Here is a 24,870-nt window from a genome sequence, read left to right as displayed (position 1 = left end):
CTTACTATTACTTACTTTTTATTTACTGACTATTTACTTACTATTTACTTACTTTTTATTTACTGATTATTTACTTACTATTTACTTACTTTTACTTATTTACTGACTTTTTACTTACTGACTACTTACTTATTTACTTACTTAATGACTTTCCTTAGTGACTATTTACTTACTATTACTTATTAATTACTTAATGACTATTGACTTTACTTACAGACTATTTACTATCTTTACTTACTTATTGACTATTTACTGAATATTTACTTACTGACTTTATTTACTTAATGACTTTACTTACAGACTATTTACTTACTATTATTTACGATTTACTTACAGACTTTACTTACGGACTATTTACTTACTATTATTTACGATTTACTTACTGACTTTACTTACTAACTATTTACTTACTGACTTTTTATTGACTATTTAACTAATGACTACTTTTTGACTTTATTGACCTACTGAATTTTTAACCTACTGACTTAACTTATTGACTTGATTTATCTACTAAAATATATATATGTGTGTGTGTGTGTGTGTGTGTGTGTGTGTGTGTGTCAGTAAATAAAGTCAATGTCAGTAGATAAATCACGTCAATTTTATTTTTATATATATATATATATGTGTGTGTGTGTATGTATATATATATATATATATATATATATATATATATATATATATATATATATGTATGTGTTGCTATTTATATTGATTTTATTTCCTTAGGGACAGGACCACCCGACTAATTACTGACTTCATGTACTGAATCACTTTATTTACCTACTGACATTACTTCATTTAGATTCTGACTGAATGACTTAATTTACTTACTGAGTATTACTGATTTACTAATTGACCTTTCTTAATTACTGACTTTTTTTTTAACTGAACTTACTTCACTTTTTGACTTGACTGACTTTTGCCTCACTGACCTGACTTTACATTCCAGACATTTAATGTTACGAACATTTTTTTAAATTTACATACCAATTCTACTGACTGACTTGTATTTTTTTCTTCCTTTATTTACTAATTTTCCTTCCACAGTAAACCTTCTCTCGTGTGACGGTATCACCGTCCTTTATGGATGTAGTGACTTGAAGTGGGAAATGGCAGAATGCTCGCCTCTCTGTCCTTTCTGCAAGAAATGATTGAAAAGACACTCCACAGTATAAATTTTTATTGCTACTTGGCTGAAAAGGTAATTAAAAATACAGCTTTTCTGCTCCAAACTAGTCATAGCAGCATCTCAAATGAAATAATGAGCCATCACCCACCCTCGAGATCCGAAGAGGTTTAAAGTCTCGCTGACAAACAGCAAAAGTGCTTGCGTTTAATCCTGCTCTTAAATCAAATCAATAGAACAACTGTTATTTTTTTCTATCGAACTCATTATATTAAATATAGAACATAAAATATTCAGCAGATTTCTGCATGCTGAAAACAAAACATAAAAATATCATATACATTTAGGCTTTGGATATTTAAAACAATTCTTATAAACAGATAGGTTGTTTTGTACAAAGTAACCGGTTTATATATATTTATATTTTTAATTATATGTAATTATTTTATATAGGGCATGCTTCTGACATTGAATACATTTATAATTTGTGTCAAATAAAACGTTTCGATGGGTGTGACAAAGTACTGCAAAACCAATGATGTATAAAAAAATAAACCTCAGCTTCTTGGCATTGAGAGAAAATATAAGTGTCTCTAAAAAAAAAAAGTATAGATATAATTGTGAGATGAAACTTTGGTCAAACAAACTAACATCTTTCAAAATCACTGTCTGTCCACAACACGCCTTCGTTTGGAAAAATCTGAAATTCCTAAAGATGATGAACTAAAATGGACATTTAAAGGTTCAAAAAAAAGCACAAAATACACAGAATCCATCAGCCATCTGACTGTGTTGTGTTTGAATCTTGTTAATTACTTACAATCGGGCAAATAAAATAAATTACATTAAATCCTCAAGGTTGAATGAAATATTTCTGAAGTTGATACAGTTTACAAATAAGACAATCGTAGCAACAGGATTCGGATCACATTGGAGACTTTTACTTTCAATCACAGGGATATAAAGCAAAAACATATCTCTCAATAAAAATTCTAAATTTAAAAAAATTCTCACACACGCACACATATATATACACCTGGATCACTGACTGGATGACACACACACACATCACACACACACACCCCTCCCTCATTATTTCTCTCTCTCTCTCTCTCTCTCTCTCTCTCTCTCCTTCCTTCCTTCTATCCTATGAAAGAGAAGTTTCCAGAGGATAAAAATACAGTCATCCCAAAGTTCACTCCACAGTACCTTCATTGCATGGTTGCCTATGGTTACCAGCCTTATTCGCAAATTTGTTATATTAATAATAATAATAATATATGAGTCAGTGGTAATTTATTCTCCCTACATATTTGTTCGGTTAAACAAAAAGTTCAGTTCAGCTCTGTTTAAAAAAAACCCAAATGTATAATATTAAAATGATCAACTTAGCCCATGACGAAACTAAGCTTCGACCAAACCTCACTTTCAAAAAAATAGCCTCAACGACGCTAGAGCTCATACCGCCCACCGTTGTTGTGTGGGAGTCGGAAATCTGATCAATCCTGTAGGAGGAGTAACGATTTTTGTGAAATTGCATTTGCCCCCTGTGGAGCCGCATCCATGGCAGGTGGCGTCACCTGGTGAACAATTCTTCTTGGAATATGTCTTTAGAGTCTTCTGGGTGAGTTTCAGTGAAAACGTCTGAGCGGTTTACGAAGAGTAGCGTTTAATATGATGAGTCACCCAAAAATTTCAAACACCCATAAAATTGTAAGTATGACAGGTGGCGCAACCGTCTTGACAACTTTTATGCACACCCTCCTGGGGAATATTGTACGTGAGTTGGATCGAAACCCGATCAATCCTGTAAGAGGAGTAGCGATTTTTGTAAATTGTGGACGGATGTAGCGTGATCGCAGAAGCTCAGTCGACCTGGCCTACAGCCTGATGAGGTAAAAACAGCTCTTTTGGCACAACATGAGAAGATTTGGGTTTGTAAATGAATTGGGTTTTTGGAAAAAAAAAAAGTGACACATCAAGCCATGAGCCACTTTCAAAATCAGGTTATCCATGGAGCTCGTATCAGCTAACTAGTTAACCCAGACTCGAAATGAATTATTCTCAGTAAAGCAGATGAAATAACGATTGGTGATGAGGAAGTTGTTTGTTTTCGCTGGAGTTTGGAAGCAGAAAATTTGTGGAAGTTTGTGCACCTTGACTCTGGGATGTTGCAATGCAGTGCTGGAATTCTGGAAATATTTGATTCGATATTGTAAATCTCCTCATATTCGCTCATTGTTGATTGTTTTCGAGGTTTAAAAATAATCACTTGATGTTTGTCCAACTTTGGAAGATCCACCGTGATGTAAAACTTTCTTTTTCCCTAAAAAGTGTCCATTTGCATGTAAAACATGTTCTGGTTAACAAAAAAAAAAAGTGAAAGCAGCGTAAAAAAATGATTTGTCTGCATTGGCATAGAAAATGACAAACCTCGACCATGAAAATGTCTATAAATTAAAATACATCTAAAAAGCAAAACTGTAACACACACATTTTCTAACCTTCTCGTTTTTTTTCTAGATTTTTTTTCCACCCTTCCTCTGTGAACTTGAGATTTATTCAAGGCCGCTCCAGTGACTGTTCTGATTGTCCTGTGTTTTATTTTTTACATTTGTCCCACATCCAAAAAGCAACTTGTAAAAATTTAAATTAAAATGTATTATTTTTATTTTGCAATTCATATTTATTCATTCATTCATCGTGTGAAATTCAATGATTCAGGTTATTTTTTCACCGCAAAGTGATTTGTGCATAAATGGCCACTGAGTAAGAAGTTCGAAGCAGAAGTAAAAGATGGAGTCTTGACCGCACAGTGAATGTCACGTTCAGCAGAGGGCTCAACATCTGCACAACATGTTGATCATGACAGAAATGCGAAATAATTTTTTTTGTTTTGCATACACCACCAGCGGTAACACGAACTGACCATGTGATACCGTCAAGTCGCGTCGATCAACAATACACCAGTTGGATTATTTTACTCACGTTTAGACAGCGGTTTTATTTGAAAAAGCATTGTTTTCTGGTGTCTCCTATATCTCTATCACAAATGTAAATGCGTAAATGTTGGCACCTCTGCTCACACCTCAGAGCCAAATATACGGTAAATCCAGTTCCAGCACGTTTGGCAGTTAAAAGGGACAGAAACTGTCATGTGACCCAAAGCCAGCAAGGAAGTCTTATGTCTTCCATGTCACTAGTCTTCAAAACCTTCCTTCTTCTGCATTTCTTTCCAATCAGGATTAACTGCTTTAACTGATTACTAAATAAAATGAACCAAAAAACTCAAACACCATATCTGGTTACTTCCTCAAACCCAAAACCCGACACGTGCGCATGTCGTATTCAACAAACTTAAGTGTTTTCCTGACTGGATTATTCTTAAAGGTCAGAGGTGATCTCTTAGAAGAATGCACAGAAACTTCTAGGTTCTAGTGAGAACATTTGGCTAAGAAAGTGGGCGGGAACGTCACGGGAAACAAACCCTGCTTCAGTGGACACCTGCCCATCACACCCATGTTCTCGTTGAACATCCCATTCCAGACTTATTCCCTCTTTGCTGTTGTAATAAGCTCTACTCTTCTCTTCTCTTCTCTTTTGGGAAGGCTTTCCACTAGATTTTGGGTGTGGTTATGAGGATTTGTGTATTATTATTATTATTATTATTATTATTATTATTACACTGTAGTATTGTGTAATGTTACTCGTTAATAGCACACCATGAGCATGATAAAGTGCATCATTTGGATGAATTATTTGGCATGTAACCAAATTCAGAAAAAAAAATCTTGTCAACAAAAATATTTAACTCAATAAAATTAAGTGGAGACAGTAGTTTATGGAAGAATGGAAGGACAACAGAACAGAGATTTGAGTTTGGCAATTAATGTAGGGCGTTTTCAGCATTGCGATTTATTAACTACGACACAATAATCTGCAACGAGAACCTCATTAAAATTGCGAACCTCATCACAGCCCTGGGTACCATGGATGTACATCAGGAAGGCTGAAACGTCGCCAAATAAGATGCAAAAATGGTTCAGTTAAACATCCGTTCTCAAGATGTTCCTCCTTCAGGAAAGTGGGCCAGGGTTTGTGGGTGTGGTTTCGTTTTTGCTCATGTTTTTGAAAGACCGTCTCCAATTGTGGATTCTGATCAGAGATCACATCTGGGCCTTGAGAAACCCTCGTGTTGACCAGAAATCTCCAAAATAGCCTCGAGATATAACAAATACGCATGGTTCGAATTATGTGGGAGCCAGTGGGAGCTGAGCTCCCATCGAGTGAGGACTGGCTCCCATGAAAGCAGTAAAATCATATATCTGTGGGGGTCTCGAAAAATGCAGCTTCATTATATTTTAATCACAAATAAAGCTCATTTTCCTTCAATATACTGAGTAATATTTACGTTAAAGACAGACAAATAGCCTTAAGGCCAAACAAAATAATATATGTGTTTCCTGTTTCCTGGGTTTTCAAAATAGGGTAGGTAGGTAGGGAAAAAAAATTTGTTTATCCCAAAAGTTTACGACAAATTCTCTAGGGTAGGTAGGAAAAAGTGAGAAGTTTCCTTTGAAAACTTTTTTTTTTGCAAAATACTCGTTTAAAACTAAACCTAGTCATCAGATATCGTTGATGATATAAGGATGCACTTGTATATAAATTGTTCTAATAATGATGGCATACTTTCATTTTCCAGGTAAAATGGGAATATTTTGGTGGATGATCTATTTGGTGGTGGCTCAGTACCTAGATTTATCCCTTCAGTTCTGAACATTTCCAAAATATATTTTTATATACTAGTGGGGACTTTCATACTTAAAACTGATGTCTTGTGTGTTTATCAAAATTGGGTGTGTGCCTAACATCTCGGCCTTAATGACATTATATTTGCTTCATGTTTTTGCTTATTCTGTCTATGAATGCAATGTTCACTTATGTTGTTCTAATGAATACAGCTGCTCCGTGCCATTTTCTTTTCAAATAAAGAAACGAAATTTCCTATATTTAAGTTTCCTATTCTGTGTTTGTAAATTGTGTTGCAAAATAAATGCAAATGCTTTCATTTTTCAGCCCTGTTAGTCCATGGTTCATACTATTTGCTCTAAGGTTTAAATCAGTAGGAAATCAAGGAATGTATCATTTCACTGACACAAACTCCTCCAATTTCAGATTTATTATCAATTCAGATATCTTAAGTTGAATATAGAATAGCATTGGAAGTGTTGAATACCTGATTTATACCCTGAGCAAACAGTTCCTTGTGATGTATGCATTATTTAAATCACTATCTAGCCATATCCACACTAAATTATTTTCCCAGCATGAGACTTCTGCACACTCCCCAAAGAACCAGCGCTGCCAGGGCGCGCTAGCCCCGCGCCTCGGGACGAAGAGCCACGGTGATCGGCTTTAGTTTCGTTTTTCTATCAGTGGCTCCTGCCCGACTTTGAACACTCGTAACTCGGGCAGGGGAGGTCCCAGCCTCCCCAATTTACTCCTGATGGGCCTCGTGTCTTTCGGCAAATACCGAGTGGTTTATATGACGCCCTAGCGGTTCTCGTTTGACTCGCCAGGTGGCTGCCAAGCAGGTAGGGTTGGGCATGAGAAATAGTTTTTTTATCGTGGTCATAAACAGTTGAAGGGTCGCAGTGTTTTTACAGGGTCGGTCGGGTAACCGGAAACACATATATTATTTTGTTTGGCCTAAATAATAATAATAATAATAATAAACATGCTTTCCAAAAGAAAGCATTACTGCTCGGTGTATACTCTCATGAATGCAGCACCACCATGCCACTAGATGTGCAAACTATCCTTCTAGCCCCGCCCACTATCAACAGGGTAAATAACATGAGAGAGGGTTAACACTAGCTAGTTCATTGCTCAGCAAGCCCTGCCCACTATCAACAGAGCAATGAACATAGCGTGTCATTTCCTTCTCTGGGTGGAGTCTTACAGTACCAAATGGCGAGTGAAGTTCGAGGTTGTCCACGTCGTCTCCTCGATAGTTCTTCTACATATGGAACACGCATTTTTTCCCACTGCACGAGAAGTCTGTATAAGCAAAGCGGACAATCCTAGGGGCGTCTCTCCAGGCATTTTAGCGCCATTAACGTTAGTTTGTTCCTGAATATGACGTATGAACAGGTGAATGTGCATTCTCTTGCACGAAATTATTATTAAAATTAATGTAGATATAAATATAAATACGGGGTGGCACGGTGGTGTAGTGGTTAGCGCTGTCGCCTCACAGCAAGAAGGTCCGGGTTCGAGCCCCGTGGCCGGCGAGGGCCTTTCTGTGCGGAGTTTGCATGTTCTCCCCGTGTCCGCGTGGGTTTCCTCCGGGTGCTCCGGTTTCCCCCACAGTCCAAAGACATGCAGGTTAGGTTAACTGGTGACTCTAAATTGAGCGTAGGTGTGAATGTGAGTGTGAATGGTTGTCTGTGTCTATGTGTCAGCCCTGTGATGACCTGGCGACTTGTCCAGGGTGTACCCCGCCTTTCGCCCGTAGTCAGCTGGGATAGGCTCCAGCTTGCCTGCGACCCTGTAGAACAGGATAAAGTGGCTACAGATAATGAGATGAGATAAATATAAATAACTTATGCCAAATTATTATGGCATGTTACAAAAAATAAAGAAAAAATCCGAGTCCTCGTCTCCAATTTGAGTCCGAATGCAGTTAATGCACGAGTCCGAGTCATCAGTGCTCAAGTCCAAGTCAAGTCAAGAGTCCTTAAAATTAGGGCGCAAGTCCTGGACTCGAGTACTACAAGCCTGATTTTGGTTGTGTGATGGTAAGAGAATGGCTTTTACTTTCTACTAGTAGAATGCATTCTCCCTCTGTTTAAAGTGTAGGCTATAGGAAAATCGCAAAAACAATATATTCAATAAAAAAGACTACTCTGTGTGTACGCAAGTACAGCCGAACGAACCAATTAGCCTCGCACTCATGGAAAGCGCACCTGTTAGGCTATTTATTTATATATTTACTCGCCACGTCCACACACCGTTCCTTTTTTTTTTTAAGAGACCCCCACAAAGATGAATTCATAATTCGAACCCTGCAAATATGTTCACACAAAGCTTCATCACACTGTGAAGGCATCTGCTGCATTCGTTCATCTTCATTTTTGACTAAAAAAAAAATACACATATCAAGATATGGGGTAAAAACAAACAATTAGGACATAAATCAGATGAAATCAGGTGTTGTGCACAGACATAAACCCACTCAGGAGAACATATGGATATAAAGGTTTTTTTTTCATAATTAATTAGCTTAGCGGTTCAGATATAGGATGAAAAATACCCTATTCATGCTCTATCAGTACCAGTGTTACTTTGCAGCACTTTTAGTGCAAAGACCAAGTATGTACAGTATTTCAGCCTCAAAAGCTTTAGGCGCGAGTGCTTTGATAATTCAGTCTCTAATGGCACGCTTCAAGTACTCCTCACAACTCCTAATAACTCACAATTAAGTCGTGATTTCAGCCAGTTAGGTCGATAACGGTCTCTTTCTGATTGGCCGAGATTGCAAGTGCAACTCGGATGCATCGTGAAATGATACGAGATAGTATCAAGTTTAACTCATCCTCTCAGTCACAATCTTGGCGAGAACCACCGCAATTCTCAAAGTCCACCACGACAGCATGTGGTGTGTGGTGCATATTTTGTGCAGGAGGTTCCAGAAAGGCTGGAGGAAGCCAATCAAAGAGTGTGTGCCATCCTTCTCATGGCTTTAGAAGTTTGTTCTGCAATCTACACTCCACCAGATAAGATGAAGAAAGCTGAGTTTTCCCAATCGTACTTCAGCTTTTCACTTCAACTAACATTGATCGAGTAGGCTGTTTTAGGCAGGAAAAGAAAAAAAAAGTGGCGTTTCTGGGTAACAGTGAAATTGCACCAGACCAATGGAGGCCCTGGAGAGCCTGAACCATCTGCGATAGGCACTTTTCTTACCTTTTGGTCGTGGTTTAAGCTCAAAAATCCTTTCTGCCAAATTATGTCATAAAGGGCTATGTAGCTCGTTAGTTATTCAAGGTTGTAAATGAGGTATTTTAGTTCACAATGTAGTTTTTGCTAGATAGCCATCTTTCAGAATTTTGTTTTATTAGTCTTGAAATTTGTGCACTTTTGTCAATATTTTCTGCTCCTTAGATTTACCATACCAGAGACCTCTCCAGGTAAATGGGATGTCACCACAAAAGCACATGCAGGTCTTCACACAATGATAGAGCTGAATAAGAACTGGAGAAAAAAAAAATCACAGCAAAATGAACCACATCCATCTCGACAATATGGCACTAGGTCATCTCGGGTACTACCCGCTACAGAGCAGTGTCATAGACCTCCTGCTGAAAGGTAGCAGGAGGGAGACCAGGGTGAGGGTGATCCCAGTTTGAATCTCTGCTTGTGGGAGGTGTTAAAGGTGGCGGAGGACCAGAAACCACAGGACTTTGGCCCCTCAGCTGCTCCCGAACATCTTGTTCAAGACTCGGCGGAATGATTAACTGATCCTCGGGGTCTTGTTGGGCGGGTGCGGCAAAGTAACCAGACTTCTTCTTCGGTGCTTCGAGTGCTACCTCAATGATGTTATGACTGTCCTCAGGTGCCACAACAGAACCATTAGAGAGCTTCTTCCCAAACAGACTGGACGTAGAGGGAGATTTCTTGAGGTCCGAGATCTCGCGGCCACAAACGGCAAGAAGGCAGCCGTTTGCAGTTGACACGACCACACTGTTCTGACGGCGCATCTTGCTGTTGGTGTAGTCGGAGCTGCGGAGATCCAGATCCTTGGGGCTTTCTGGACGCCCAGAGCGGAGCTGGAAAGCACAGCAGTGGATGTCCACCTCGACTTCCAACTTACTCCCGTTGGAAATGACACCCTCCAGTGGAGCCTCATCATCGCTGTCGAGACCATTGTCAGACTGGTTGCTAGAAAATGTCGCGGAGGATGGTTGACGCTGGAACAAAGCAGGGTGAGTTCCAGCTCCAAGACTTCCGGGACCTCCGGTGTTACAAAACGTGGCAGCTGGGTGCACGCTACAGCGGCGATCGGGCCGTGCATTTGGGCCTGAAGAAGTGTGTTCGTCAGATGCCGTGGATCCAGCCTCGCTTCCCACCTCAGAGGCAGATGTCTCGCTGTTGAATTCTGAGGCAATGCCACTACTTGATGAAGAAGTGGCCGGGTCCAGAAGTGGCACAGAGGTAATACAGATAGGGGTAGGTACAGGAGGTCCTCGGACCTCTGTGGAAACTGGTGGATCACAGGTACAACTGTCCTCGCAGATGCGCAGAGCTACAACTACTGCCCCGACATTGTCCTTGCACCCATAGCTCTGGGCAAGCGTGCAGAGCTTTTTGGCAGCGGCTCGAGGATCTCGGACGGCCAGCACAGTTGTCACCGCCTCTTGGTAAGACAGATGTTGGAAAAGTGCCCTGTTGCCCAAGATCAGGAATTCATCCTGAACGCAAAGAGGTTCAGTTCGTACCCAGGGCTTAGGAAGAACCCAGGGGGACAGATAGGAGCATCCCAACAGGCGAGAACAGCATGTAACACCACTCACCTTGTTATCCTACAGCACAAAGGGTCAATACAGTCATGTGTAAACATCACAGGAAGATGAAACTACTGAGCAAGTGACCAAGTGTGAAGTAACCTATTAAAAGTAATTGCTCTAGAACAGGGGTTCTCAAACTAGGGATCTTATGTAGGGACATCCTACCATTCATCCATCTATCTTAAAATGAGGTCATGAGTAAAACTCACGATATCCTCTTTTGTGTTATTCCTTTTTTTTTCAACAAATTAATTAGCGGCGGCACGGTGGTGTAGTGGTTAGCGCTGTCACCTCACAGCAAGAAGGTCCGGGTTCGAGCCCCGTGGCCGGCGAGGGCCTTTCTGTGTGGAGTTTGCATGTTCTCCCCGTGTCTGTGTGGGTTTCCTCTGGGTGCTCCGGTTTCCCCCACAGTCTAAAGACATGCAGGTTAGGTTGTGACTCTAAATTGACCGTAGGTGTGAATGGTTGTTTGTCTCTATGTGTCAGCCCTGTGATGATTTGGTGACTTGTCCAGGGTGTACCCCGCCTCTCGTCTATAATCAGCTGGGATAGGCTCCAGCTTACCCGTGACCCTGCACAGGATAAGTGGTTGCGGACAATGGATGGAAATTAATTTGTGCCAGCAGTGCTGGTGCAAATTGTTACTCTCACTCAGGATCTTTCTACTTTCTGCTTCTTCTTCTTAATATCCTAACATTTTTAGGACGTTATTTCTCCCTCAGTTTTCAACCAATCATCACCAAATTTCACATAAAGAATACCTCTGGGCTGAATTATGTTGCTATGACTTTTGGTGCTGATCTGGATCACTGAACCAGAATGATCCATGAAAAACAGCATTTTTTTTCAATCATTCATAACTGTCAATTTTCAAGATTTTTTCAATCAGTTTTTTTGCTTTGTTCAGGGCAGCAGGGTGCAACTTTTCCTCACTAAACATCATTCTCTATCTCTTACCATTCTGCATCTATAGGGCATGGTGAGCAGACGTCCCGGTTTGTAACAGCTAGTCACAGTCTCTATCTAATTAATACTGAGCTAACTATGAAGGCAGATATTCTGCACTACTATTTTGAAATATTACTTGAAGTCATATCCAATAAAGCCACAAGTAAGATTTTACATGTTTTCGCTATCCTGGCATGCTGCATTAGTGCAGGAGCTCAGCAATAAACATAAACGAATTTCTCTGTCCGTCTACCTTACCTTAGTTCCTTGAAAACATCGAGTGATTCTAACTCAATAAATAACTGAAACTGAGGGTAAACAACAAACCAAAATGCTAAAGCGTGGGAGGTGCAGAATGTATATTTGGGATTGTTTAGCTAAAATGTTTGAGAACCCCTGATCATGAAAATGAAAAATGGAACATCTTGACACTTTTAGTTACAAACACTTACAATGGTGCTTGAAAGTTTGTGAACCCTTGAGAATTTTCTATATTTCTGCATAAATATGACCTAAAACAACATCAGATTTTCACACGAGTCCTAAAAGTAGATAAAAAGAACCCAGTTAAACAAATGAGACAAAAATATTATACTTGGTCATTTATTTATTGAGGAAAATGATCCAATATTACATATCTGTGAGTGGCAAAAGTATGTGAACCTCTAGGATTAGCAGTTAATTTGAAGATGAAATTAGAGTCAGGTGTTTTCAATCAATGGGATGACAATCAGGTGTGAGTGGGCACCCTCATCTCATTATCTGTAGCCACTTTATCCTGTTCTACAGGGTCGCAGGCAAGCTGGAGCCTATCCCAGCTGACTACGGGCGAAAGGCGGGGTTCACCCTGGACAAGTCGCCAGGTCATCACAGGGCTGACACATAGACACAGACAACCATTCACACTCACATTCACACCTACGCTCAATTTAGAGTCACCAGTTAACCTAACCTGCATGTCTTTGGACTGTGGGGGAAACCGGAGCACCCAGAGGAAACCCACGCGGACACGGGGAGAGCATGCAAACTCCGCACAGAAAGGCCCTCGCCAGCCACGGGGCTCGAACCCAGGACCTTCTTGCTGTGAGGCACCTGCGCTAACCACTACACCACCGTGCCGCCCGAGTGGGCACCCTGTTTTATTTAAAGAACAGGGATCTATCAAAATCTGATCTTCACAACACATGTTTGTGGAAGTGTATCATAGCACGAACAAAGGAGATTTCTGAGGACCTCAGAAAAAGCGTTGTTGATGCTCATCAGGCTGGAAAAGGTTACAAAACCATCTCTAAAGAGTTTGGACTCCACCAATCCACAGTCAGACAGATTGTGTACAAATGGAGGAAATTCGAGACCATTGTTACCCTCCCCAGGAGTGGTCGACCAACAAAGATCACTCCAAGAGTAAGGCGTATCATAGTCGGCGAGGTCACAAAGGACCCCAGGGTAACTTCTAAGCAACTGAAGGTCTCTCTCACATTGGCTAATGTTTATGTTCATGAGTCACCGTCAGGAAAACACTGAACAACAATGGTGTGCATGGCAGGTTTGCAAGGAGAAAGCCACTGCTCTCCAAAAAGAACATTGCTGCTCGTCTGCAGTTTGCTAAAGATCATGGGGACAAGCCAGAAGGCTATTGGAAAACTGTTTTGTGGATGGATGAGACCAAAATAGACCTTTTTGGTTTAAATGAGAAGCATTATTTTTGGAGAAAGGAAAACACCGCATTCCAGCATAAGAACCTTATCCCATCTGTGAAACATGGTGGTGGTAGTATCACGGTTTGGGCCTGTTTTGCTGCATCTGGGCCAGGACGGCTTGCCATCATTGATGGAACAATGAATTCTGAATTATACCAGCGAATTCTAAAGGAAAATGTCAGGACATCTGTCCATGAACTGAATCTCAAGAGAAGGTGGGTCATGCAGCAAGACAACGACCCTAAGCACACAAGTCGTTCTACCAAAGAATGGTTAAAGAAGGATAAAGTTAATGTTTTGGAATGGCCAAGTCAAAGTCCTGACCTTAATCCAATTGAAATGTTGTGGAAGGACCTGAAGTGAGCAGTTCATGTGAGGAAACCCACCAACATCCCAGAGTTGAAGCTGTTCTGTACGGAGGAATGGGCTAAAATTCCTCCAAGCCGGTGTGCAGGACTGATCAACAGTTACCGCAAACGTTTAGTTGCAGTTATTGCTGCACAAGGGGGTCACACCAGATACTGAAAGCAAAGGTTCATATACTTTTGCCACTGACAGATATGTAATATTGGATCATTTTCCTCAATAAATAAATGAGCAAGTATAATATTTTTGTCTCATTTGTTTAACTGGGTTCTCTTTATCTACTTTTAGGACTTGTATGAAAATCTGATGTTTTAGGTCATATTTATGCAGAAATATAGAAAATTCTAAAGGGTTCACAAACTTTCAAGCACCAGTGTGTGAAATACCCCAATTTCTCCTGTCATCCATCCTAAATAACACCAATATTAGCTGAATTAGTTAGGACGTTATTTAAACGCAAGAATACAAGCTCATGTTTGTCATAATTTATCACTAATCTGTCAGTTAGCTGGGTTAGCTTGCTAGCTTAGCACTCAATACTTCTCCACATCATCAAATCAGTTTTATACAGAAGTACTGAGAAAGTCTCCATTTCATACATAAAATCCCAAGTGTAAACTCATAATGCTGCTTTAGCTACATGAGAGATGGATAATATCATTGTTATTCCCATGTTAGGTAGCATGTAGCCAGTAAAATCTACCTCCGTGATGATCGCCTTGGCTGTTTTGACCCTCTCCATCTCCTCAGCACTCTGTTCCAGGCTCAGGACTTTGGATAGGGCGAGCGGTTGGCCGTCGCGGCACAGAACAGCCTGGCAGGTTCCTACGTTGGCCACGGTGAGGCTAAAGTAGCTGCTTGACTCAGACGACTCGTGGTGAATGTAGCAGAGGAGAGCCGACGCCCCGAGCTTCTGCCCAGCCATCCCCAGCTTTCTGCAAGGGACACGGTTTAGAAAAAGATCCAGTGAGAGAATACCTTCGATTAAGTCTGAATGTTTTCTTTAGACTCTTGGACGCATCATTTCGCTCCCATTTTGGGTTTAGTATCTCAAACGCTATTGGCTGGCTTGGAAATCAGTCAAACTCTTTGACACATTCCTTCCCTAACTTCCTATTTCACAAAAGCAGAACTCATGACTCTCAGATCATATTTTAGAACGCATTCAGAAATATACATGGGGTATTTTTTCAGAGTAAACTGTATAATAAAAGGTAGCCGATGTAACTTTTGACCACTAGAGGCACTGTAGCGCACTATAGGACAAAGTGGATCCTCGACGATTGTGCATCATGTGTTCCTTGAGAAATTCATAGTGCATATGGGTGAAAAGACAATTTTACGCAACAGAAAAGGGGCGTGGCCTATTCTCAGTGATTGGCAGTGGTGCTGTAAACGTGCCGTCTGAAATCAGTAAAGCTACAAGAGCAAAAAAAGAAAAACATCTGAAATCGAGTGGATGAGATGGTCATATGCTGGAGCAACTTACGTTTTAAAGGGGATTTCAAACTGTTGAGAGATTGTAAGGGGCGGCACGGTGGTGTAGTGGTTAGCGCTGTCGCCTCACAGCAAGAAGGTCCGGGTTCGAGCCCCGTGGCCGGCGAGGGCCTTTCTGTGCGGAGTTTGCATGTTCTCCCCGTGTCCGCGTGGGTTTCCTCCGGGTGCTCCGGTTTCCCCCACAGTCCAAAGACATGCAGGTTAGGTTAACTGGTGACTCTAAATTGAGCGTAGGTGTGAATGTGAGTGTGAATGGTTGTCTGTGTCTATGTGTCAGCCCTGTGATGACCTGGCGACTTGTCCAGGGTGTACCCCGCCTTTCGCCCGTAGTCAGCTGGGATAGGCTCCAGCTCGCCTGCGACCCTGTAGAACAGGATAAAGCGGCTAGAGATAATGAGATGAGATGAGATGAGAGATTGTAAGTCCTTAACGAAATGCACAGGATAATAATTATTCATCATATTCCGTGTGAACAGCTGTGAGAAATCTGTGGGACTTAAACTGAAAACTATCGAGTCGTGTAGCAGCAATAAATATAACAGCAACATTGGCAGCAAAACGAGTTCCATAAATATAAAGTGACTGAAATAAATATGTAGTGTAGTGTGGAGTAGAGTGGGGTAAAAGGCCCATGTTTTATGACATGAGGCATTTTTTAAAAAGCTACAGATCAATCTGCAGATCATATTTTTTCTCTACGAAAAACAACAATAGGAAATGAAAACAATGGATTAAAATGCATTTAGTATTTTTTCTTGCATCCGTAGGCGTTTTTGCCCCATACCCAGGGTACAAGACTCTCTGACCTGGCGTACAAAGCCCATGGGTGGGCCTAAATCAGAATTTAGTTTTTGAAACACTAACATGAGCTCATTTTACAGCTCATGTTAGAGCCCTGCACTCCCGCGGGACCCGACACAAAGCAGTGCGGCGCGGGACAAATTTTGAAAGCTCATTGCGGGCGCGGGCGGGAGGGGGAGTGCACAATGTGGGCGCGGGCGGGAGAGCTGATGAGCTGCAGTCCCGCTAACTAAAAACGTGTTTAAAATAAAATTTATAAATTATTAATTTATGTCTATCGTATATAATTTGTGCTGGATATTTTATTTGGCTTTAATAAAAACATTTTAAGATGCCTAAATTTGCGGATGTGGTCTAATCTCGCGTACGTTTCCGATTCCTTTCCGCTCTTCCGTGTTTGAGATCTCCGATCATGGCAGAAGAGCAGAGCTCCTCTAGTGAAGCTCACAGTGCTTCAGAAGTAAGTGTTGCTTTAAAAAGAGGTACATTTACCGTTAAAAATTCAAGAGTCCTGAAATCAGACATTTGGAAGTCGTTCTCACTCGTGTACGACGCAGAGGGAAATCAGCTGCCCTTTGCTTGTTGTGATAAGTGCCAAAAGGTTCTGACATACAATGGCCATAAATCAGGTACATCAGGCCTGAATCGCCATGTGAGTAGGGGGCGGGGCACCATCATGCTGTGTCTTTAAATTATATTAATTTCTTATAGGCCTACTTGTATTTCCTAGAATGTAAATGTGAGGAGTGACATATAAGCTATGTGCAATGTACAATATTCTTAATATCCACTGTAGATGTTGGTAGGTGTGTTGGGTATCTCTGTAAAGCCTCAGCTGCGCATGCCGCCTGGCAACGCGCACCCTCGCTACGTGCGCTAGGTGAAGGATCGGTCAGTGGAGAGCTCAGCTAAGCTCAGCATGTTTAATTCCCCAAGCCAATGACAAGAACTTTCGTGAGAAATAACGCGAACGTCTGCATCAATGCGGGATTTGCGGGCGGGAGTGGGACAAAATATGGCAGGCGCGGGCGGGAGCGGGACTGAAAATCATAATTCTTTGCGGGAGCGGGCGGGAGCGGGACTGCACAATGTGGGAGCGGGCGGGAGCGGGACTGAAAATTCTGTCCCGCGCAGACCTCTAGCTCATGTCATCATCATCATGACACAGACACAAGCATAATGAACGCTTCAAGACTCGAAGTGGCCTTTCTCGTTCAAGTAGGCAAGACGAAAAAGAAAGACAAATAATATTAGCATATAATTTATCTGGGGTAAAACTAATGTGAGAGTTTTACCCCATAACAACAATATTTTTCCATCCTGACAGCCCCGATTACTGCCACAACAGCACAAGATCTATGTTGGGAGTGACGAAGATGGACAGGATCAGTAATAAGTATATTAGAGCAGGAGTTCTTAACCTTTTCTGCCTCGAGGCCCAGCTATTCATACTTGTACTGAGTCGGGGCCCATTAAAAAAGATCCCCAATTATTCTGGCTCATCTATTCTATTAGAATCTAATAATCTATTGTCAAGTGTACTAATGGGATGTGACATCATTCCCTGTTACAGATGGAGCCCAGGAATTAAATAAATGCAATAAAAACAAACTGTTTGTAATTGTCGGTATTGTACGGATGTAAAACTGTATGGATGTGCCAGAAGCCAAACCCATGCATGCAGGTCGTTCTCAGTCAAAAGGGATTAATGATCCAAAAGTGGAGTCTGGTCCATTAACACAAGAACTTACTGCCATGTTCGTGTTCAGCACACAAGCAAGTTATTAAAACCAAGAAGTGGAGATAGAACCCACTCAATGGGATTAGATCCTTACACGCTAACAAAGAAGGATTTTTCCTAGGAATTGGAAAATTATCCATCCGTTGAGTTCCCCGACATCTCAAACTACCTGGTGCTGCAGACATCGTTCTACACGGACACACAGATGAAAACCTGGAAGAGCATCGAGGCGTATGACTTTTTATATGTGGCTGGGTTAAAGATCTGCAGATCAGGACGCTACAACATAAATCCTGAATCAGCCGTTTCACGGATACCGCCATTTTGGATTTGGCGTGGTGCACTCTGGGACCGTTTGGGAACAAACAAAGCATCCCATGCGAGATGTCAGCCTACGCGAACTTGCTGTAGACGTTGTGTTAGTAATTAAGTCATAAAAGCCTCGTACTCATTTGTCCTGCCAGTGTGTGTTTTACTCCTAGAGTGAAATGGGTGGTGCTGATCGATGTGCAGTTTATAAATGCAACAATGATCGACGGTATAAGGACAGGTGAGCGATATTATGAATATAATAGTACTATACTACGTGTAGACTATAGCCATAATGGTATTATAATGGTATTAATGTTTTAGTATCATCGGTCAGAGGGGACTTTATAAACATGACATTACCATGGTTTACCCTTTAGTTGAAATTTTCGGATAAAGGTTGTTTAGTTTAGAATCTACATCAGGCCTCAGGAGTTCGGTTCAAAATGGTGATTTAAATATATGGACCTAGGCTTGTTTCATTTGTTGAAAAATAGGTTAACAATAAGTGAATGTATAAGTTATTATAGGGTGGCACGGTGGTGTAGTGGTTAGCGCTGTCGCCTCACAGCAAGAAGGTCCTGGGTTCGAGCCCCGGGGCCGGCGAGGGCCTTTCTGTGTGGAGTTTGCATGTTCTCCCCGTGTCCGCGTGGGTTTCCTCCGGGTGCTCCGGTTTCCCCCACAGTCCAAAGACATGCAGGTTAGGTTAACTGGTGACTCTAAATTGACCGTAGGTGTGAATGTGAGTGTGAATGGTTGTCTGTGTCTATGTGTCAGCCCTGTGATGACCTGGCGACTTGTCCAGGGTGTACCCCGCCTTTCGCCCGTAGTCAGCTGGGATAGGCTCCAGCTTGCCTGCGACCCTGTAGAAGGATAAAGCGGCTAGAGATAATGAGATGAGATGAGATGAGATAAGTTATTATCAATCTTAAATGTATTAATCCTATTAGACTGTAGACCTATATATCTGATCTGATCTAAATCAAGACATAGATAACACACTTACCTGGAAGTACAGGTAAACACAGGTGTGCCCATAATCCTATCTTTTTTCACATGTGGCACATATCTGAGCTATGTTGATCTGAGCCAAGATATTGAAATTTATGTTTTTATTTCTTTTCAGATTAGTTATCAAAGATCATGTAAAAGAACTGAAGTGGCATTCGTGTCCTGTCAAGTGGCGTCCTTTGTGGCTGCGGTTGATCAACCGGAGTGACCTAAAGATGCTATCAGACCACACAAGAGTTTGCCATGCTGCCTGGTTCAGGCGTTTGTTTGTCCCCAAACGGTCCCAGAGTGCACCGCGCCAAATCCAAAATGGCGGTATCCGTGAAACGGTCCATTGTTTATACCCGGGCAAGGACGAATTTCTAGGCTTTTTGTTTGCGTCTTTGCGATGGTTGCTAGGATGCTACAAGTTTTAGTATTGGGTGTAAAGAAACCACAGTGGCTCGGTTCTCAATCCTCCTTGCTCTTCTCTTTCACGTAAATAATTCACAAAGATCCACAGAAACCCCTTTAAACACCTGGGTATTACAGGTATTATATACGTGTTCATTTACAAAATGGCGGCCACGATCAAACAGTGAACAAAAACACATCCGAGGACTTAAGCATATCCTGAACTTCAAAACATCATGAAATAACGGAAAATGGTGAGAAAAGTCGGTGATTTTGTTGGTGAATCCAAATGAAATAAATCAGAGGAATTTACAAACCTTTCCCCAAGTGATCACTGCAAACTCGAGCATTCTTCGACTTGGCTCCCTTCCGTCGCAGCGAAAGGTTCAAGAGCCACCTTTCTCATTATCTTTTGGTAAAATCCTTTACTCTTTCACCTTTTAGCACTTTACGGTTAACCCGGAAGAAACTTATCAGTTTCACGGTTTGTTTGATTCGAGCAGTGCAAAACAACACAAGCGTAGGGCATTTTAATGACTAGCAAAGCGCCGCAGTGATAGTAACGCTTTGTGAACAGTAAGCTTAGCTGACCACCACTTCATGTCTGAGGCGGATGTGACGTCGGATACAACCCAGCAATTATACCCAACTAAAAGTTAGCTCCAATTTGAAAAATAAATTTTCAAGCAAACACTGTATTAGAGGGACAGTCCAGGTTGGACAGCTTGGAGACAAAGCAAGAGAGATGAGATTGAGTTGGGCTGGACGTGTCCGAAGGAGACATGCTGAGTATACTGGGAGAAGGATGCTGAACATGGAGCTGCTGCCAGGCAGGAGGAAAAGAGAGAGGACATGACGTGACAGATGAAGGAACTGAAGACAGGAAGAGATGGAAATGGACGATCCGCTGTGGCGACCCCTAATGGGAGCACCCGAAAGAGGACGACGAAGTGATCAACGGTCATCAAAAACTAACCGTAAACATGAGCGACTTCCACGCCAAATCAAAATGGCAGAAAAGGAAAAAAAAAAGGGTGGACGAGATTTAAATTAGGTTTTGAAATAAAGTCGGATGGGCGTCGTTGCGTCGTACCACACCTGGGCCTTTTACCTTATATTTACTCTATCTGATATTTAATAAAGATGACAGATCATATTGTTGCTCATTAGAAATTTGATAAAGCTCAAAATATTTGTATTTAGAGAAAATCTCTCAGGATTGTGTTTCCTGTAATGGCATGTGCTGATTATTTTTAGATACTGCAACTACAGTGGTGCTTGAAAGTTTGTGAACCCTTTAGAATTTTCTATATTTCTGCATAAATATGACCTAAAACAACATCAGATTTTCACAAAGTCCTAAAAGTAGATAAAGAGAACCCAGTTAAACAAATGAGACAAAAATATTATACTTGGTCATTTATTTATTGAGGAAAATGATCCAATATTACATATCTGTGAGTGGCAAAAGTATGTGAACCTTTGCTTTCAGTATCTGGTGTGACCCCCTTGTGCAGCAATAACTGCAACTAAACATTTCCAATAACTGTTGATCAGTCCTGCACACCGGCTTGGAGGAATTTTAGCCCGTTCCTCCGTACAGAACAGCTTCAACTCTGGGATGTTGGTGGGTTTCCTCATATGAACTGCTCGCTTCAGGTCCTTCCACAACATTTCGATTGGATTAAGGTCAGGACTTTGACTTGGCCGTTCCAAAACATTAACTTTACTCTTCCTTAACCATTCTTTGGTAGAACGATTTGTGTGCTTAGGGTCGTTGTCTTGCTGCATGACCCACCTTCTCTTGAGATTCAGTTCATGGACAGATGTCCTGACATTTTCCTGTAGAATTTGCTGGTATAATTCAGAATTCATTGTTCCATCAATGATGGCAAGCCGTCCTGGCCCAGATGCAGCAAAACAGGCCCAAACCGTGATACTACCACCACCATGTTTCACAGATGGGATAAGGTTCTTATGCTGGAATACAATGTTTTCCTTTCTCCAAACATAATGCTTCTTGTTTAAACCAAAAAGTTCTATTTTGGTCTCATCCATCCACAAAATATTTTTCCAATAGCCTTCTGGCTTGTCCACATGATCTTTAGGAAACTGCAGACGAGCAGCAATGTTCTTTTTGGAGAGCAGTGGCTTTCTCCTTGCAACCCTGCCATGCACACCATTGTTGTTCAGTGTTCTCCTGAGAGTGGACTCAGGAACATTAACATTAGCCAATGTGAGAGAGGCCTTCAGTTGCTTAGAAGTTACCCTGGGGTCCTTTGTGACCTCGCCGACTATTACACGCCTTGCTCTTGGAGTGATCTTTGTTGGTCGACCACTCCTGGGGAGGGTAACAATGGTCTTGAATTTCCTCTATTTGTACACAATCTGTCTGACTGTGGATTGGTGGAGTCCAAACTCTTTAGAGATGGTTTTGTAACCTTTTCCAGCCTGATGAGCGTCAACAATGCTTTTTCTGAGGCCCTCAGAAATCTCCTTTGTTCGTGCCATGATACACTTCCACAAACGTGTTGTGAAGATCAGACTTTGATAGATCCCTGTTCTTTAAATAAAACAGGGTGCCCACTCACACCTGATTGTCATCCCATTGATTGAAAACACCTGACTCTAATTTCACCTTCAAATTAACTGCTAATCCTAGAGGTTCACATACTTTTGCCACTCACAGATATGTAATATTGGATCATTTTCCTCAATAAATAAATGAGCAAGTATAATATTTTTGTCTCATTTGTTTAACTGGGTTTCTCTTTATCTACTTTTAGGACTTGTGTGAAAATCTGATGATGTTTTAGGTCATATTTATGCAGAAATATAGACAATTCTAAAGGGTTCACAAACTTTCAAGCACCACTGTATGCAAATCACCTTTGGGCGTGTCCCATTGACAATTTTTTTTTTTTTTAATGTGCAACATTTCTAAATGTGTACCTGAGTTTCTGTGATACATCAGAAATATGACCCACTTAGCATGACCATATATGGAGATAATTACTGTATAGACTAAATATTTATATTACTTGTGATTAAAGATAATAAAGAATTTTAGAAATGTATTTGAGGTGGTTTTGTGAGATGCACCAGAATTTTTTTCAACCTTTACTTTAACCAGCCGTCTCATTGTGAACAAATTTTTATTTAGAATGGCAGCCTGAAGAAAAAAAAATTATATATATATAGTGTATTAGGATATAAAATAAACATGCCCCACCCAGTATTACCATATATGGAGATGACTACAAACTTGGAATATTAGGATGTGAGAATTTTTATATTTCTTATCACTTATAATAAAGAATCACATGTTCCAAAGATGATCCAATGGATAAAAAATATTTTTAAACATGTATGTACTGTATATTTTTTATAAGTTCCTCTCAGTGTACCTGTGTGAGGTGAGGAACGTGTTGCACATGTACACGGTGTCCACGCTGCTGTGCTGGAGCTCTTCAGCCAGCACGTCTCCCATGGTGCACTGCAGCAACCGCGGCACTTCCTCATTCCGGTCGCCGTCGAAAATCCCGTAAACTGCTTCCACGCCGTCCCCGAATCGATCCATGGCCAGCACGGACACACACAACCTGCACAGACAAAAAGCTCAGAACTAAACAACCACAAAACAAAAAAAAACCCACTCTGTGTCGTGCTGTGATAGGAAAATAATCAACGACAGGGTGAGGCAGAGTTAGTGGTGTTACCCCGACGTGGATTATTTTCCAAAGCTGCACATCGTGAAGTGTTTCATTCCGACATACTTTTTATCCGTTCGTAGTTATGTTTAAAGCTAGACTGCCTTTCAGATTTTTCAAGTGTGGGTCATAAAAATAATTTTCCTCGACATCTAATTATTTTTGTTTAGTGACCGAAAGCTACTGAATTCGAATCACAGACTTCCAATTTTAGTTGTTAAAAATAAATAGAACAATTAATGAATTTATCTCCACATGGCCCTAAATTATCTGCTATTTTTTCCTGCTTCACCATGACCCAATTCAAGATACTACGTCATGCATCACATGGTGGGCTTTCCCCGTTCATTCAAGGCATTGTGGGATACAAATTTGAAACAGGAGAGAAAAATGGAGGACGTGAGTGTGCGAATGAAACGTGAAAGACCGACTACTACAGTAACGGAAAGAAAGCGAGAAGAAAAGTCGTTATGTTCTATACGAAGGAAAGGAAACGCAGGACCAAACTAATAAATACCAGCGCTCAGCGAGCACCTCGGTGTGATCAGCTGTTCGTTTAGCGACAGAATGATGGAACTGTCAGTGCACGCTCAAAGGTAAACCTGTAGATGGCAGTAATGCAACACTGTGGATGCCAGCTGCCGTAAAACCCAAAAGAAGAAGAAGGTAAATCTGCGCATGCGCACACGGACTTCCTCTGTCTGCTTGACTGCGCCAAGCGAGCGATTTCATGCACATTATTTGCTTTAATTCCCTCAAATTAAATCACTTCCCAGCCACAGAATGGCCTGATATTTTGAGAGATATTACAGAAATAAACACATCACAATCACCACATTTCAGACGGAACTAAATTTCACCAATTTTATGAAATCAAATCTGTGGGTGGCAGAAGAGAGCAACTGGACTTGCTTGAAGATTCTTGAAGACGTTTCACCTCTCATCCGAAAGGCTTCTTCAGTTCTGTGTGACTAATAGGGAGTATCAGGTATTTATCCTCTCATGGATGAAAAGCAATCCTAAGGTGTGGTTGAGTCATCCTGTTGGTGTGGGTCACTGGGGGCTGGGTGTGAACGGCCTAGAGAGTCGTTGGGGTGATCAATGGGTTGTTGGTTCTCTCTGTCCTCCTGTGAGTCACTCAGTGCGTTTACATGCACATCCAAATCGAGCTGCTGTCGGTAATCGAGCTAAGGGTCCCAGCAGGGGTGCCAGAGAAATCCAATCCTACATGCACACAAGGAAATCGAGCTATTGTGTGAGGTACATTGTGCACCCCAGCCACAGGTGGCGCTACACGCCCCATCGTGTTGGTACACTTCCGGTTGTCGTCATGAAGAAGAGCTATTCAAGAGTATAAACAAAGTTATCAGCAGTGTTGCCAGATACTGCTGACGTTTTCCAGCCCAAAACATGTTCAAATCCGCCAAAATGCACTTAAAACCGCCCAATCTGGCAACACTGGCAGTTCCGTGTTCACAAGTTCCGTGCTCAAGCTGTTAGGCTTGCTCTAACAGACTGTATGGCTACAAACTGTCCTGCGCAGACCACTGTTTTGTAAGACAACTTATTTTGCACAATTGGATATTTTTCTAAAGTCCATTTTTTGCTTACAAAAAATATTTTTTTTTGCTTACAATTTAACTTATGTCTTAATAAACACACAAAAAGTTCAATTGTTTTGTTTTTATTGACATTCTTC

General features: G+C 41.2%; 1 protein-coding gene across 1 annotated transcript in view; it reads right to left on the bottom strand.

The window, feature by feature from the left end:
* Positions 1 to 8,326: 8,326 nt before the first annotated feature.
* Positions 8,327 to 24,870, bottom strand: part of phlpp2 (PH domain and leucine rich repeat protein phosphatase 2) — a 122,263-nt gene continuing 105,719 nt past the window's right edge. The window contains exons 17-19 of the mRNA XM_060940804.1: positions 22,869 to 23,063; positions 14,413 to 14,644; positions 8,327 to 10,710 (exon numbers count right to left, since the gene is read on the bottom strand). Coding sequence (XP_060796787.1) covers positions 9,463 to 10,710; positions 14,413 to 14,644; positions 22,869 to 23,063 — 1,675 coding nt within the window. The 3' untranslated portion in view covers positions 8,327 to 9,462. The remainder of the gene's footprint in view (positions 10,711 to 14,412; positions 14,645 to 22,868; positions 23,064 to 24,870) is intronic.

Source organism: Neoarius graeffei, chromosome 15, assembly GCF_027579695.1.
Source record: "Neoarius graeffei isolate fNeoGra1 chromosome 15, fNeoGra1.pri, whole genome shotgun sequence".
In the NCBI taxonomy this organism is placed as follows: domain Eukaryota; kingdom Metazoa; phylum Chordata; class Actinopteri; order Siluriformes; family Ariidae; genus Neoarius; species Neoarius graeffei.
The sequence above is the reverse complement of the archived record's forward strand: the minus strand, read 5'-3'. Positions and strand labels throughout refer to the sequence as shown.